Below are 17,051 nucleotides of genomic sequence, written 5' to 3' on the forward strand. Positions count from 1 at the left end.
CGTTTCAACCCGTATCCTGAAGTTGCCTTAATATGAATGTTGAAAGACTTAATTTACTCTTTTTCAGATGTGCCCATGAACCAATAAAAGTGTTGCAAGTTATAACTTCAGGGATGCATAGATTGAGTCAATTGTAAATACTCGCGTTGTAAAAAACCGCAGTTTCGAACAATTAGTTCGATGTGAAAAAGAACAAATGGCGTCGAGCCCAATTGACAAAGAACATTTAGCAGATGCGATTCGATCGCTAGTGAACCATTTTGTACCAGTTCTGAAAGACACAACATCTGTAGAACAAGCTGAAGAGATATTACGTAATGCGGAGGAGACTGATGAAAACTTCCACAAATTGGACTTGGTCACGCTTCTCACTAACAGGATCGAATCGGGACTCTCAATTGTAAGTCTGGTAGAAATTCGCAGTGCTGTACTGCTGTGATTAATTGATCTCAAACGAAGTTTGAAGCAATTATTTTAAACATGTCTCATTTTACGACTCGAAGAGGAGTATCGGCTTTGTAGAGGTTTTTGCCGTAGGTACTATTTGTTCAATCGGCTTTTTGACCTGTAAGCGAAAGCGAGTAAAATTGTCGTATGAACTATTTTTTTTTCTGAGTGAGAGAAGTTTTTTGATCAATTGCTGCGTTCAGTGAATTGCTTTTAGACATTGAAAAGTGTTTTAATTGCGCTCAAACGAAGTTTGAAGCATTTATATTAGTCCTGTTAGTCTTTTTACGACTCGAAAAAGAGTATTGAGATTCGACATGTTTTTTTCAGCTGAAGTCATGACTAAAAACAGTCGTTTTGTTCACCGGCACGGATTGTAACTTTGTGTTTTGAATAATTGGTTTAGTTTTTTGCGTTGTCTTTGAAATTCGATGAAAAGTTTGTTTTATAAACGAAGTTTTAACAATATTTTGACATTTTTTTGCGAAATTTTGTATTGTTTGGAAACTTTGCACTGTTTCAACATTTTTTTCAGACAGGCGATTAGGCATGTAATTTTTTGAGCCATTATTGTTAAGTAGTTTTTTCTGTTTTTTTTCTACTTCATTTTATTATTTGTTTTTTGATGATTTTCGATGAGAAGTCTTTTTGTTTCTGTGTTCTTTTTTGGCAATTTTTTGTGTTTTCCGTGATCTCTCATGTATCGTTCTAGCATTAAATTGTTGGTTTGCATTTGATTTCTTCTATAATGTAGCAATTAGACTTTTCTGGAATGGAATTATTTAGGAACTTCGACTGATATTTAGTTTTTTGTGAACTTTGTCATATAAGGTTGCAGAAATGATTTTTAAGTGTTACTCTTTCTTTTGTTTTTTTTCCCAAGATTATATAAATTTTTGCATGTTTTGAATTCATCTTGTCTGCCTACTCCAACTTAAGTGCTGTTTTCTTGCGTCATTCTAATTTTAGTTTTTTTTTGAAGAAGGCATTTTGGTTTCTACGAATGATGCCTGCTTTATCCTTTCCAATTGTCTTTTGGTTCGGCGAGTTGATTTCGGAGCTCCCAGGTTTTTTAGAAAAAAAAACCAATTATTTTGCGACAATTTTCAGTGGGTCAGTCTGATTAACCTAGGTATGTTTTTCATCCTAAAAGTTTTGGCCTGCTCTCTAAGTTACCAGATATGTTTAGTATTATAAAACTTTGCCGTGTCAAGATATCAGAGTTAGTGTCTTCTGTCAAAATTGAGTCTTAGATTTAAATTGTTGAGACTTTTCTTATGCTCCCTGAGTGATGTCTTACTTGTTTTTATGTTAGCTAGTTTTAATGATTTTAATGCTCAAATCTTTCTCGTTATGAGGTATAGATTGTCTAACCAAATATTTCTTCAAATCTGCAGTAAACAGATTCTTCCGGCCGTGTTTTTTATTTCGTCAACAGGATTTTTCTTGGGGCCGTATGACGTCACAATTGCTTCAATTCTAATTTTGCTTATGTAATTTAAACCGAATTGCGTTCGATATCTCTTTTTCACTCGTTGTGGAGTGGTTTTTGTTTATTCGCATGATGGAATTTTTGGGCACACTTAAGCTACCTCACTCTCAAAAATTACTTCCTCACTTTTCTTGACTTCTAATTCAGAGATAAATGCCACTTAGTTTGAAGGTTATTTGAGAGCAGATAATAGAAGCGGTTAATAAGTTATTAATAAACTAGATTATTAGATCGTAATCAAATTATCACATCTCACTATTTTCAAAAAATTTCTCAGTTCCGTTTCTTTTTCAAGTTTTTGAAACTGCATTTCTATGAAGCTATTGCTTTGTTTTTTCAATATTTCTTTGATAAGTTTCGTTTAGATTATGTTGCACGATTCTTCGATTCGTTCCTGGTAGTCTACCGGATCTATTTGTTTAGCTGAAGCAAGTTCGATTATTTCTTGAACTTTTTACTTTTGTTCTAGAACATTGACTACTGTATTGGAAACTTGACTTCTGTTTTCGACTTTAACAGTAGCGTAGTTACTATTGCATAAAAATTTGAAGCTGATGATAGCAGTTTTGTTGTCGTTACCCTCACCCTCCTCACTTCCCCTCACCACTACATATTCGGCTGCTAGTTCCTTCCACCGGCTACCATCTACTCCCTCCACCTATCATATACTCTTTTCAACCTACTGCACCCTCCCAGACAGCTAACTACGCCTCAAACTTAGCTAGCTCCACCTACCTACCTCGCAATTCTACCTTTCGCTCCACCTACTTAGCCTCGGACCGATTGCAACCAATTCAAATGAAAAACTTGTTATCGTTTTTTAAACATTCTAATGGTTCAATTAGGGAGTTATTTTTTAATATACTTTCATTTTTTATATTTTGAATTAGTTGAGGTCAGTTTTGAGATTGTAGTGCATAACTTTTTGAATAGTCCACGGTATTCTATCGCCAATGTTTTTATGCAAAGTTTTTGTTCAAACGTTTTTTTCTAGAACCTTTCGATTCCATTTCTCGATTGACTGTTTCAGCTTCTGTTTTTTATTAGTGACTGGTTTTTAGCGGTTAGTTCACTCGTGCAGAATCATTTTATGCGATTTTTATGACCGATTCAAGTAAACTTGAAGTCCGGGAGGATTAATTTGCATTTCTGATTGATTGAACTAGCATAATTCTATGCAATTTTTTAGCCATCACTTTATTGAAATTGATAGTGTCGATTGCTAGTTTGCTATTTTTAGTTGCTCAAGAACAAATCTCGAATCATTTGGCCTGACCTTTTATGCTTTTTTATTCTAGAATTTTTTGACGTCTTGAGAGCTTTTTTTCGCTCTGTTCTTCATTTTGATTGATCTAAGTTGCTTTTTCCGAATTAAACTTTGTTGCTATTATGATATCGACTGTAAGCCATAGTGAGTCAATGCTTGTGTTCCTTACTGGTTAAGTTGTTAGACTGGCATCGAGGTTGGAACCCCTGTGGTGTGCGTAGATTTTCCACCCATAAAACTTCCGAGCTCCACCCTCTTTTTTAAATTGCCCCCGTCTGTTGTGCGAGAGTAATTCTTCCGACGTTTGTAGGTTTAGTTTCAAGAGTAGGTGAACCAGTTATTGCAAAGAGCATAGAAAAATGACCATAGAAACATTTTGTTACAAGTATGTGCGTTTTTATGTTCCAAATGCCAATAGTATACCTTTAGCTGTCCAGCTGTCTATTCGCTGTAGTGCCCGGTTTTTTTCGTGATTCTCTAAGTGTAGTGTTGAATATAGTTCTGAAATGTCCTAACAAAAGGAGCTCAAATTGCTTTAGGATTCTTTGAGCTATTTTTAGTGGCTCTCGATCGAAGTATGAAGCAATTATTGCAGTACCGTTTCGTTTTTTGCAACAATCTTGCTACATCAGGTATTCAGTTTCATTCATTCGTATATCAGTATTCATTTTTTTGCTAGATTAGGTTCTTAGCAAATATTTTTTTGCTTTTGAGTGAAACTCTTGTCTTTTTTCGGATTATTTAAATTTTTTCAATAGTTTTGAATTCCTTTTGTCTTCTACCTCTAACAACAGAGAAATTTATCTTGTGTTAATTCTTAATTGCTCTGACGCCAGAAGAATTTGTTCAGTGTCTTCTTGCGTCTTCTTGATTTTTTTTTCTTCGAATAAGGTAATTTGGTTTTTAAGAATGATGCCTGCCTTATCTTTTCTGATTGTTTCTTTTGGGCTGGAGAATCGATTGCGGAGCTCTGAGTTTCCTTTCAAAAACTATGAGTAGTTATTTCGTGACATCTTTCAGCCTGTCAGTTTTTTTTACCTAGGAATGTTTTTCATCCTAAGAATTTTGGCCTTCTCTCCACGTTACCAGATAAGTTTTAGTATTGTAGAACTTTGCCGTAGCAAGATATCACAGTGAGTGCCTTCTGTCAAAATGATGTCTTTAGAATTAAATTGTTGCGACTTTTTCTATGGTCCCTGAATGATGTCTTACTTGTTTTTATGTTAGGTATCTTCGATGATGTCAAGGCTGACATATTTCTCGTTTTGAGGTACAGATTTTTTAACCAAATAGAAGCAACTTTGTTTATTTCTTTAACTTTTCACTTTTGTTTTTGAACATTGGCTTGTATTCGAACGTTGATTTCTGTTTTCGACTTTAACACTAGCTCAGTTACCAATACATAAAATTGAAAACTGCTGGTAGCAGTTTCCTTCCCATAATCCTCACCTCGGCTCAACACCAGCACGACCACCTCATCGTCCGCCACTACTCCCTCCCCCGCCTACCATCTACTCCCTGCACTTATCATATACCCCCCAACCTAATGCACCCTAGCTACCTACCCCTCAAACTTAGCTAACCCCACCTACCTACCCCGCAAACCTCCCTTTTGCTCCACCTACCTAGCATCGGACCGACAGCAAGCCCTTCAAGCTAAAATTTTGAGTTATCAGTTTTAAAAACACTCTCTAGTGGTTCTATTAGGGAGTAAATTTTTAAATTGTGTCTTTTTTGACATTTTGACTTAGTTGAGGTTTGTTTAGAAATTGTATTGCATAAATTTTTGAATAGTCCACGGAATGCTATCGCCAATGTTTTTTATGCAAAGTTTTTGTTTGACCGGTTTTTATAGAACATTCTTTCGATTCCATATCTCGATTGACTTTTTACGCTTAGTTTTGTTTTTTTTCTGACTGATATCAATTGCGAGCATTTACAATTTACATTGGTTGCTAAAAATAAAAGCATTGTGGGAGATGACCTTGCATCGGACTTGTAGCCTAGTGTTTTTTCTGCACTTGAATCTCATTAGGGAGGTCAGGGCTTCGAACCCCTTCCTATTTTCTCTTCTAAATTGAGTGCTTCGCCAGTCCTTTGCGAGCAATTCGTCTGTCCTTAGTCGTTTTATGTTCTATGTTTGACGTCAAGCGTAGTGATATACTGGAAACATGTAATGAGCACGAAACTTCCGTACATTTGTTGACCTGGCAAAGCAGAAGATTTAATTTGCACTTTGTTTTCAGCGCTTAGTTCACTCGTGCAGATCATTTTATGCTATTTTTGTTAATACTGATTCAAATACACTTAAAGTCCGGGAGCATTAATTCGCATTTCTGATTGAGCTAGCATAATTTGATTCAATTTCTTAGCCGCTTATTTAAGTGGATACTGTCGAGTGATAGTTTGCAATTATTAACTGCAAGCACAAATTCTGAAGCATTTGGCCTAACCTTTTTTGCTATTTTGTTCTAGAACATTTTTTGACTTTTTTAGTTGCTTTTTGACGCTTTGTTCTTCATTTTGATTGATCTAAGTTGCTTTTTCTGAATTAAAGTTTGTTGCTAATATAAGATAGATTTTGAGTCCGTAAAACACGTGTGCACACATAAAACATTTCCAAGCTACACCATCTGTATTATATTGGCCCCGCCGGTCGTGAGAGAGTAATTCATCCGACGTTTGTAGGTTTATGTTTAGGAGCGTAAGCTTTAAAGCGTTAGGCTCTAAAAGTAAGCGAGGCTCAAAGTTGGTTTAGAATCCCCTCACCTTCTTGCCCCCTCCAAAAACTGCAGTTAGACCTACGCTTTAAATAGCTGATCGCTGTTTTTTAAACGGTGAGACCTGTGCTCTATTGATAAATTCTTCTAATTTGTGAACTCATCAACGTGCAGCTTTTGGCATATGTATTTTGGACACTTTTGTCATTAAAACTTTGAGGTGTTTTTCAGTTTTGAGCCTTTCCTAATCTTTCGTTGTCCTTTTTATGTCGTTAATGACTGTTCCCATAAGGCATAACTGATGTTAGTTGAATCTTGGGTTCCATATCTAACGTTTTAAACCACTTTAAGACTACTTGTTTTCAAAACATTATCAATTTTTTTTAGTTTGCCCGTTTTTGTAGTTCCTCTTGATCTTCTATCAATTCATCTCGTTAATGGCTGATCTCATTAGTCCTCACATAAGGTGTAATGGAAGCCATTTAATCCAACGTTTTAAACAACTAATGATAGGTCTCCTCGTCTCGCTAACGATCAAATAAATCTATTTCATGTGTTCAGTTCATGTATAACGGTTTCAACTACTTTGACATTTGTTCAGAATATCAGTGATTTTTTCCTGCCTGTATTGCCTGCAATTTTGCCTTCTCCTACTTGTTGGTCTTTACTTAATTTCAGTAATGACAGTTGACATTCTTGTGATTGAAATAGGCTAGTTATTAGTTTGTAGCTAATGTTTTAATATTATTTTGTAAACCTTTATTTTTTTTAAAAAAAGTTAATTGTTGAATTCTATCCTGGTTGTTAATCTATTTAGGATCTCTAAGTCTCAGTTTTGGCAGGTTTCATTGGCTGTCTATTGAGACTATTGAGAACGTTTCCCTTTGTGCCCACCAGTACGTTATGCTCCCCAGTAGAAAAGCACGTGCCATTACAAAATTAATCATTGAGTAAAACATGGCACGTACGTCGGGATTGGGGTGCATATAATATGGACCCATTAAGGGGGCCACAAAAGAATCCGAGACAGTTGCGTCTATTTACTGTTTTCAGTTTTTTCAGTTTGAGACCGTTCGTTTTCAAGAAAATCAGTTGATTGACGCTGTGTTTGTCCTTTTTGATAAGCAATTCCTAGGCTTTTTAAAAAAATTTAGATCCTCTGTAATGAGTGTCTGCTTTGTGGTCTAAAGATCGGATGTTCTAGTTTTGTTGGTGTTTAACTATAGTGACACTTTTTTCGAAGTCTTAGTGAAATTTTCCGAAAGTTCTTTTCTGTTGTCCTGTTACTTTGTCTCTCATGTCTTTTCTACAAATGTGGTCTTTATTGTCCAAGGACCCTTAGTGTAAACTTATTTATTAATAGCCGCCCTCATCTTCTCAGCCGGCTATTTTTGCGCTCGTATTTTTACAATTCAAAGAATTTGAATTGTATTGGGGCGCTGTCTTTTTTTTTAAGATCTGTTCACACATTTTCATGATTTTTGAAGTCAAATTGGAGTGGTGATTTTGGTCACGCCGAAACAGGAAATGGAGCGAAAAAGCGAGTGGATTTGCGGCGTGAATTTTTTTCGCTCTAATTTTAAAGTAGAGTGAGAAAACAGTGTTTGAACAAAAATTCGGTTTCTCGGTAGTGGTTTTTTGTTCACATGCGGCAATTTCGCACTGATTTTTACTATTTTTTCGATTTTTTGGGTCAGATTTTTTTCTAAATACTTTTCCCAATCCATTCACAGCTCATTCTGGACCTAGTTTTTTATTAGAAGCAAAATTACATATCTCACTAGTGGTTTTTTGTTCTCCCTAGCAGCATTTTGACACTGATTTTCTGTTTTTTTTTTGTTTTTTTATCTGATTTTTTTAGAAATGGTTTTCCCAATTCACTCATTGTCCGTTCTAGGTCTAGTTGTTTGTTAAGTCAATGAAAATTCTTTGAATTGTACGTCAGGACTTGTCCTGCTATGTTTTTTACTTCGTCAAACTTTTTTTCGCTTTACCATTTTGCCGCTTTTTCGACATTTTGCGTGAAATCTTTTTGACTTCTCTAGGCTAGTTTTTCTCTTCTCTCATTCTGCTAAAAGTGAATTTGAACATCAGTTGCTAAGCAAAGCAATTCAAAATGAACAGAGTCGGTATAAAAAATTGAAGTCAGAAATAGAAACGGGATAAACCCATAAAGCCCAATTTTAGATGCCCGCTATTTGAACGTCGTTCCTATAAGTCTTAGTTACCACCTCTAATGCTTATTGGTGTTGATAGTAGCCCCTGTAGCCTCTCTCTAAGAAAGAGAAGTATGTTCAACTACGAAATGCCATCAAAATAAATCGGACTTGAAAAATATTTTTGTACAAAAATCTTTTTTCAATATATTCTATTCGTTCAATCCCAATCATGCTTATTGGAATCAACGGCGGCTATTTTCCGGCAATCTGCCGGGTATGTTTTTAGTATGTGCTCTGTTGACTATCAAAGGCTATTCTTTTTATTTTCGTTCGTTTTTATATTTCGTGTTGACTATCGAGGGCTGTGATACTCAGGCCTCGAGTTAGTTTGTTTCTTTGAATTTTATTTCAATATGTGTCTTGTTAAATAGTTTCAGTTCGTTTATGGTGTGAATCACGTATTTCATTTTAAATAACTCACGACTTTCACGCTGACCTTTTGACTTACTTCACTGTTTCAACTGAGTGGAAGTTAGAATTCATTCAACGAAATGTAGGCAAAATAGTGAAAAAAGTGACGGCAAAATTTTTGTAAAAGCGGGTTAACGCTATAAGGCCTGGTGATTAGATCACAGTGCATTAGATTATCAGAGTTCAGAAGATTGCTAGCTGTTTTTGGTTTGAATCACGCATTTCATTTTAAACAAGTCACGATTTTCACGCTGAACTTCTGACTTACTTCACTGTTTCAACCCAATGAAGTTAGAATTCATTCAACGAAATGTAGGCAATATAGTGAAAACGGCGACGGCAAAATTTTTGAAAAAGTGGGTTAAACCTATAAGGCCCGGTCATTAGGTCATAGTGCATTAGATTATCAGAGTTCAGAAGATTGCAAGCTGTTTTTTAGCATTAAGCTAACTAGACTTTAGCTTAGACCCCAAATAAAGGGCAGTTATGTAATCATCTAATTGAAACTGTACACCGAATAAGAAACCGTTTCGTCTCTTTGGAAGAAAAGCCCGGTTAATTCGTATCTTTTTTTAAATCCAAAGTATTTGGATTGCATTGGAGCGTTGTCTTTTTTGAGATTTTTTGGCTTTCTCACTCCAATGAGAAGTCGAATTAGACTGGTGCTTTTAATCATGCTGGAGTAGTAAAGGGAGCGAAACAGTGAGAAGGTTTGAAGCGTGATTTCCTCAAATTACCTTTGAAGTTGAGTGATAAATTGATGTTGGAACAAATCTCGCGGTTCTTGTAACCGATTTTTTTCGCGTGCGTCATTTTGGCTTCTGTTTTCAATACTTCTTCTCTTGACTGCTATTATTATGATATCTTTGTGTTCTTTTTGGGATTATTTACATTTGTTCGAATTCCTCATCGGGCAGCTAATGTTTTATGACTTTGAGACTCCTTGTTATAGATTATTAGTAATTTCTTTAGCGAGTTTTTATTTGCTCTCGTACAGAAGCAATTATTGTAAACGTATGTGTCTTTTTTATGGAAAATTTTTGCTTGACCGTTTTGACTTTCTGAGTGACTTTTACGCCCTTGACTTTTTGCGTTTTGCGTGATCTAAAATTCTCCCTCCATCGCAATTTCAAGCAGCTGAAATCAATTGGTGGCAATTTATTGCTCAAAGTCAAATGAAAAGTGTGCCGAAACTGGTGCCATTTTCCACTCTAAATCTTAATAGTGGTATATATTAACATCTGATGTGGTTATTTGAAGCCCACTGTTGAACTTCTCTGTCCCAATTCGGCTCCCCTCCCCGACTGAAGCAGGCTGCAATTGATTCCCACTAGTCGTTCGAGAGCAATTCTTCCGACGTTTAGTCTGTTATGTTTTTTTTAATATTTCCTCTGTTGTCCATCAATTATCATTATTGTCTTATGGTTTAGTAACGAGGCATAGATGAGTATAATTAATAGATAGATTTTGTAACTAGGGATGTTTTGTCTCTGACACTATTGGTCTTCTAGGCTTATTGTGCTTTTTTAATAGCCGCTGTCAGCCTCTCAAAAGGCTATTAATTAGGCGCTCTCCTTTTTTTAATTCGCTCAGCCTTTTCGTTTTACATATGTCACGACTTTCACGTTGGAGTTCGGACTTACCTCACTCACTGTTTCAACTGAATGGTTTTTAAATCCATTCACTCAATGAACTACGCAAGATTGTGAATACAGTCAAGGTCAAAAGAGCAAAATCAAAAGAGACGGGATAAGCCGATAAATCCCATGTATAATGTCAACGCTATCAATGCAATACGCTCTTCATTTAGCGAATTTTTCAGTTTTCTATTTTTTTGCTGTCTTATCACTTAATCTCATGAATAACAGGTGTCATCGGTTGCTAATGAGACTTTAATTGATCGCAATAATTGTTTCAATTCATAGCTAATTCTCTGCGACTCTTACACTATTCGTTTCATAAATAATTAGCAAATTGGGGGGAGGGGGGAGGTTCCAGTGTTTGCACCTATTGTTGTATTATCACTTAATCTCATTAATGACAGGTCTCATATGTTGCTACTGGGGATGAAATTGAGCGAAATAATTGTTGCGCTTTGTAGCTTATGTTTTTTGTGACTTAGGACTTGTTTTCATGTTTCTATTCCGATGGGCGTCAAGGGTGTCAATGGGGGTTGTTTTCCGGCAATGTACGGTCTATGTTTTATTTAGCAGCTGAATCTCCAGAGTGGACGAGAGAACGTTTCTGTTTGAACCTTTGCTTCTGATGTAAAATTGTATGCAGAAAAAATGATGACGCATTCTGTGTACTGTAGGTTCCAGAGCCGCAGTGTTTGTTTTTGGCGGTCAATTCTTCGATGTATAATGTCAACAAGTTGGTTTCACGCGGAAGTTTATCTTCAGTTTAAGTAGCTTGGTTTAATCTAGTTTGCTTGTGTATAGGTCCTGGACAAGGAATTTGAGCGCCAGAAGCTAAATGAGCGTCCAGTTCACCAACAGTTGCAGCTGCAAGAGCGCATTGTAGCTAACATAATGCAGTCTAGTGTGTACGCGGAGCTGCGCAGAGATATCCTGGACAGTACTAAGAGAGCAGTGGAACAGTTGTGCAATGAGTATGTAGATGAAGATCATGAGATTGCTAAAGATGCTGAGAGACACTTTGGAGCGAGTGGACCATGGGCAGGTGGACATACGGGAGGTGGGTGAGAATTGAATGTGTTCGAACATTAAAATGAATTTCTTCCTATCATTTCCGACTGCGATCAATTTTGTGAACAAATTCAGTGAAGGCCACTCAAAGGTGTCATTTAATCCGCCATAATGCGTTCAATTTTCATGGCTAGCGAAATGTACAATTTTCTCGTACTTTTTTGACCCTTCAGAGCGACAATTGTATGGTGTGACTTTGTAAGTCGCGACTAATATGAGGTAAATTTTACCTATGTTCTGTGGTAATCAAAGTATTGTCTGTAATAGCTTCTTTGATGATAGTTTCTTTCTAGCAATTCGATAACAAAATTGTTAGAAGTTATACTAGGTCATATGTGATTTTTATTATTTCTTAATACTGTTATTATACAACGAAAAATATGGACTTCAGGCAGGGATTATCTATGGTTTTTAGGATCGTTTTGAGAAATTTAGTATGAATTGTATGAAATCATATATGATCCTTGTTTGAAATCAAAGAAACTTAAACTCGGGAAGCCAATGAAACTAATTATTGTAATTTTTAACCGCTGTGATGATAGCAAAGTTTCAAGCATTGAAATACTGATTTTTGTGTCGTATCGGGTAATTTTTGTTTTAGGTCTTATAAGTTCGAAACGTGGCGGTGGTACTCAATACTCTTTCTCTGAAGACTCTAGTGTCGGAGGATCAAGTTACAATCACGGCAGTTTTGGTTTCATTGGTATTGACCGTTTTAAACAAATTATTACTGGACTGGACGTCAAAAATTCCTCAGATATGCGTCGCGCGGCAATGACAAACTTATGTCGTCTGAATCCGGCTGATATTCTGGACGAAGTTCAGAATCCTTTGAAGTCTGTTATTTGCGACTGTTTAGCAGATTCGGATCAAGTATTAGCCAAACAAGCGTTTAGTTATACCGCAAAGTTGCTCAGCAATTCTTGCGTGAGCTTGACAAAATCTGTGTATATTTCGTTCGTAGAACATGTTAATTCGCAGTTCACATCTAGAAAGTTGCAGCCTGCTTTAAGTTTCAAAGATGGAGTGACAATTGAGTCGGAATTCACAAGTTTGTTGTTGGCGAAATTTAGGTTGATCCGAGATTTCCATCAGCACGTTTCAAAATACTGGATCAGGTACCCTTCTGAAAGTTTAATGGAAACAGTGATAACCAATACTCTCAGTTTATTGTCAGTTCAGGTATCCTTTGGAGCAAACGCGACCAACGTCGGCAAAGATAAAGAACTCGGTTCTGTTGAGACGTTGACGCCTACACACTTCATGGCATTTCTGGATATCAACGCTTTGTGGTTTAAAACCTGGATCCACGGTGCTTTTAGCCGAGTGCACCTTCTGGACGAAATGGCCAAGAGTCGTACCCTCATTGAAACTACAGCATTGACTTGCTGCAGATACTTCAAAATGCGCAATCAGGTCAAGGATCCCTTAGAAGCCAGTGACACGCAAAGTACGCCTAGAAATGTAGATGATGTTACTTACAAGTCGAAGCAAGTGCATTTTGTGAGATTCGTACACTCGATTAGCATAATGATGCATTTGTTGAGGTTCAGAAAAGGTAGGGAACTGTTCCCTATAAAGGACAAAATTTCAGGTGAAGTTATTTCAGTGGAAACATTTCTGCTCAAGTTACTTCAGTACGTAACAAACCCAGTTTCTATGCCTGGTAAAGTTAACAGAAAGGTAGCAGGTACTGACAAAAACTTAGATCCGGCGCATTTGGTCAAAAAGTTGTTCAAAACACTGGCTGCTGAAGAATTGCCATGCAAAGAGTGTTTTTGCAGCAAAGCAATTGTGGAAGCGTTAATGGAACCCGTTGTTAGCTGGACCGAGTATGTCTATGGTAACACTACAAGTCCAAGCTTGCCTTCAAGAAGCACAATGGTCAACGTTGCCGACATTCTAACCTACATGGTATCGTCTAAAGCGGGACGATGTTTCTTCAAATCGGTGGTCATAAAAACGCCGCTTCTAGGAACAGCTACATCGTCTACTAAAGCATCGCAGCCGAAGACGGTTGAGATGAACCCTTGTGTCGTTTTATGCGATTTTACTGTTCGAGCTCTAAGAGGTGAGATAAGATCAGGAGTATTTGAGTCGGTCAGCTCGGAACCAATCATTGATAGTTATGTCTTCCTATGCAGACAACTGTACAATCATCACGAAGAGTTTCAACTCATGCAGTGCGATCAGCTAGCTGGAGTTTTGTCACAATCTTGGCATGAGTCACTTCGAAATGCAGAACTGATCAGAACACCAACTCCTAGTGGAACAGAAGTAAATAGATCAAACAAGAACGAGGAGTCTTCTAAATCGGCCACCAACAAAGCAATGTTGAGCCATTCCGGATCTCTTAGCGTCCGTTTGGATTCGAACAGTGACGAGCTGAAATGGCAAAACGTGTTGGTGGATAATCTTCTTAACTTCGCTGCTACTCCGAAAGGGCTGCAATTGCTTTTGAGAAGCGGAGCTATTGATAGTTGCGCTTATTACATGTTGGGGCGGTACTCGAAGAAATTGCAAGTAAGTCGATGTGAAAAGTTTGGATATGGAGTTCTCTTGTCAAGGATTTCCGGATGTGCAGCTGGAATGCGAGCGCTCAATGAAGCTGGGTTCCTGGCTTTGTTCGTGTCCGAGATTTGGAGCAACATAGAATGCTTTCCGGATGATCGCAAAATTGCTTACCCTTATCTTTACCCAACGGAACCTATTGATCAGCTTTGTATGAAATCATTCAACTCATTGATGAATGTTCTCAGCACCTTTCCGGCGGTTTTTGAGTTGTTCTATAAAGCTGAGTTCCCTACGAAAGCTGACTACAATTTGCGTGATGTACCAGAAAATATAATTGATCTGGTCAACCGTTTAGTCATGGTATCCGGTCCATCGAAATTGGAATCTTTGTTCAACGAGGAACAGTCACACGTTTTTGGATTGCGTTTAATAAACTCCATTTTCGCGTCTCTTGATTCAATGATACTTTTTCAAACTCAATACAAAGTCGACAAAGTTCTTCTGGAACTGCAGAAACCAAATTTCTCCGAGGAAACTGCCGGTAAAGGAGCGCCTTATTTTCTGGACATGCCTTTGATTGAACGAAATCACGTTTTGGTTAGGATGCTATCAATCGGAGGGTCCAATGAGCGAATTTTGCCAACCAGAGAAGTTAAGAAAGATTGTTCTGACTACATCTACCCGATATTCTATAGTCTACCCCTTCCTTCAGAGTACTTAGTCCCGAGTACCAAAAACCAGAGCAAGGCTTCAAGTAACGAGGCAACGAAGTTTCTGTCGAATACACAAAATTGGGATCATGACACTAAATGGTTGAAAAAATGCGCAGAAATTTTGTTAAACACCATTGCATCGAAACAGCACATTAGAGGGTCTCACATGGCAGAATTGTTGCAACGCGCATTAGGTGCTCGAATAAAGACAAACCCGGATTTGCTTTCTAAAACAAACTCCAAGTCTGGCAATGATTTCGATATAAACGCTCCTTCAAACAGCGCTGTCAAGCTAAGCTCGGTTGAGGATTTGGGGATCCAAATGTTGTCTTCGTACAGCTCGTTGCTGAAACTTTTTGCAGTTGATCAGAAAGAGACAGAAAGCTCCATGAGTCTAACTCTGAAACAAGTTCGCAATTATCTCTCTAAAACGTCTGAGAACCTGAGAAAGAAAGGTGACCAAAGTAAGCAGCAAGTCTCCACCAGTAAATTTGCGGGAAGTGAAAACTATCCGACAATGGATTGGTTCGCAGCAATTCTGCATCTCATGTTCGGTTCTGACGCAAAGCGATGTTGCTCATTTCTGTCTCAATACGCCTCTACTAAGGAATCAATATGCATATGGCCTGCAAGAGGTTTCATGTTTCGAAGTTGTGCTATTAATAGCGAAACTTTGAGTATGGAATTGGAGCCGTTAATGTACATCGTCGGGAACAATTTGGAATTGATAGTTGAAAAGGAACTGCCGAATGTCTCTTCGGCTTTCAGAATGAGTGGATACTCGCCAGCTCTGGTTGCACAACACTGGATGCGTCAGTGTTTTTTGAATATCCTTAACTGGCCTGATATTGTCAACTACATTTTGCTGAGCGTTGTTTGTGGCGTTGATTTCGGAATTTATTTCACAATGGCAATACTAAAGCATTTATCGCAGGATATTTTATTCAACAGTCAACAACAGACACTTCTGGTGTTTCTTAAGGACCTTCCTATCGTGGGGTTTAAAACTAGCGATTATGTTGAGTTTATGAAATCGCTTAGCGCAAAGTACAGCAAACTGATCTTCAAAGATCTGGATAATGTATATAAAAGTTAACCTCTTTTAGTGTATAAAATTATCAGATGTGTATAATTTTAACCTTCCTTTGTATGATTTTTAGACTTCATGTATTTAACTATCCATTTTTCAATATCAGTTTATTAAGCCAGGTTGATTGAATAGATTCAAATTCTTTTTTATAGCTGCGAAGCTGTAAGCTGAGCGAAGCTATATTGCGGTGCTCTTGGTTTTTTACAATTCAAAGAATTTGAATTGTATTGGGGCGCTGTCTTTTTTACGACTCGAAGAGGAGTATTGGAGAAGTCCTTTTTTTTAATCAATTTTATTGGAGTGAATTTTTAAGCGGGAAATGAAACGCGTGAAAAAATTTGGAGTGATTTGGTTGCTGAACAAAAGTGAAGAGCGGAGCGAAAAGAAAGTGGTTTTTTGTTCATACCGCTGTTTTTGAGAGAGCGAGAAATTGATGTGTGAAAAAATTGTCTCTGAGCGAGCGAAATTTTTTTGTTCACGTGCGGCTTTTAAAAGCAGTTTTTTTGCAATTTTTCTTGTTTATGAGGTCTGATTATGATATTGTATTGGATTTGAGCTCGTTCTGATAGGAATTGAAGGTTTCAAGTAGTTAATTTGAGTTTTATGCAAATTTGGAGGTTTTTGATCAGTTTTGCTGATTTTTCGACGAAATTTAATGTATTTTGGCCTTTTGTTTTGTTTTACTGCTTTAAGTGCAATTTGCATAGAAGCTCGTTACTCAAAGAATAACAGGGATATAAATTGATTACAATTTTGTTGGTATAAAACATTTTTTTCTGAAGAAAAATGACAGAAAAATAGAGAATTTTTTAACCACTTTTTTTAATTTTTTGCTTTTTTTCGTTTTTTTTTTCAATCGTAGAATTTTTTTTAGCTTGTAATGACTTGCCCATTATTTCACGAGCATTTCATTGCTCTATTTGCTCAAATAAACTTTATTTGGCTTTATTTTTTCTTGTAAAATTTGAAAAATACCTTACGTTTTCTCGTTTTTTTTTGTTCAATTTGGTTTTAAATGTCGTTTCTATTCTTCCTCAACCTTTGATAGTATTTGGGGAGTTTTCTAGTGGAATTCAGTTGTTGTAGCTCTTTTGGATGTCTCTCATTTTGATTGATATTAGTTTTGAGTTGTTTTTGTTAAAAAAATCGAGTAAATAACAGAGCAAGTTTTGGCCACTTTTTGTCTTTTTTCTAAGTTTTTTTGCCTATTTCTTCCAATTTAATGTTTTTTTTTGTTGGTATTTTTTTCTCAATAAGGAGCATTTTTGTAGGTGTTGATTCTATGAATTTGCACTTGAAGGCTTAGCAGGGCAGTTTTCATTTAAACAAATTATACAAAACTCTAATTCGTTAGTTTTTCTGTCTTTTTTTAGTTTGTTGTTTAACGTTTCCCTGCAAGTACTAGGTGGGCGATTGATATAGCCAAATATATAACTAATTGATTTCTATGAGTTATGGATAAGAAGCTGC

The 17,051-nt window shown here is 36.8% G+C and overlaps 1 protein-coding gene across 1 annotated transcript; it reads left to right on the forward strand.

The window, feature by feature from the left end:
* The first annotated feature begins 54 nt into the window (after positions 1-54).
* On the forward strand, positions 55-15,681 carry LOC142337762 (protein broad-minded-like). Its single transcript, XM_075387259.1, has 3 exons — positions 55-400; positions 10,998-11,253; positions 11,866-15,681. The coding sequence occupies exons 1-3, from the start codon at positions 197-199 to the stop codon at positions 15,585-15,587; spliced, it is 4,182 nt and encodes a 1,393-aa protein (XP_075243374.1). The 5' UTR covers positions 55-196; the 3' UTR covers positions 15,588-15,681.
* The last annotated feature ends 1,370 nt before the right edge of the window (positions 15,682-17,051 follow it).

The sequence above is a fragment of the Convolutriloba macropyga genome, chromosome 4 (genome assembly GCF_964194025.1).
Source record: "Convolutriloba macropyga chromosome 4, txConMacr16.3, whole genome shotgun sequence".
NCBI classification, from domain to species: domain Eukaryota; kingdom Metazoa; phylum Xenacoelomorpha; order Acoela; family Convolutidae; genus Convolutriloba; species Convolutriloba macropyga.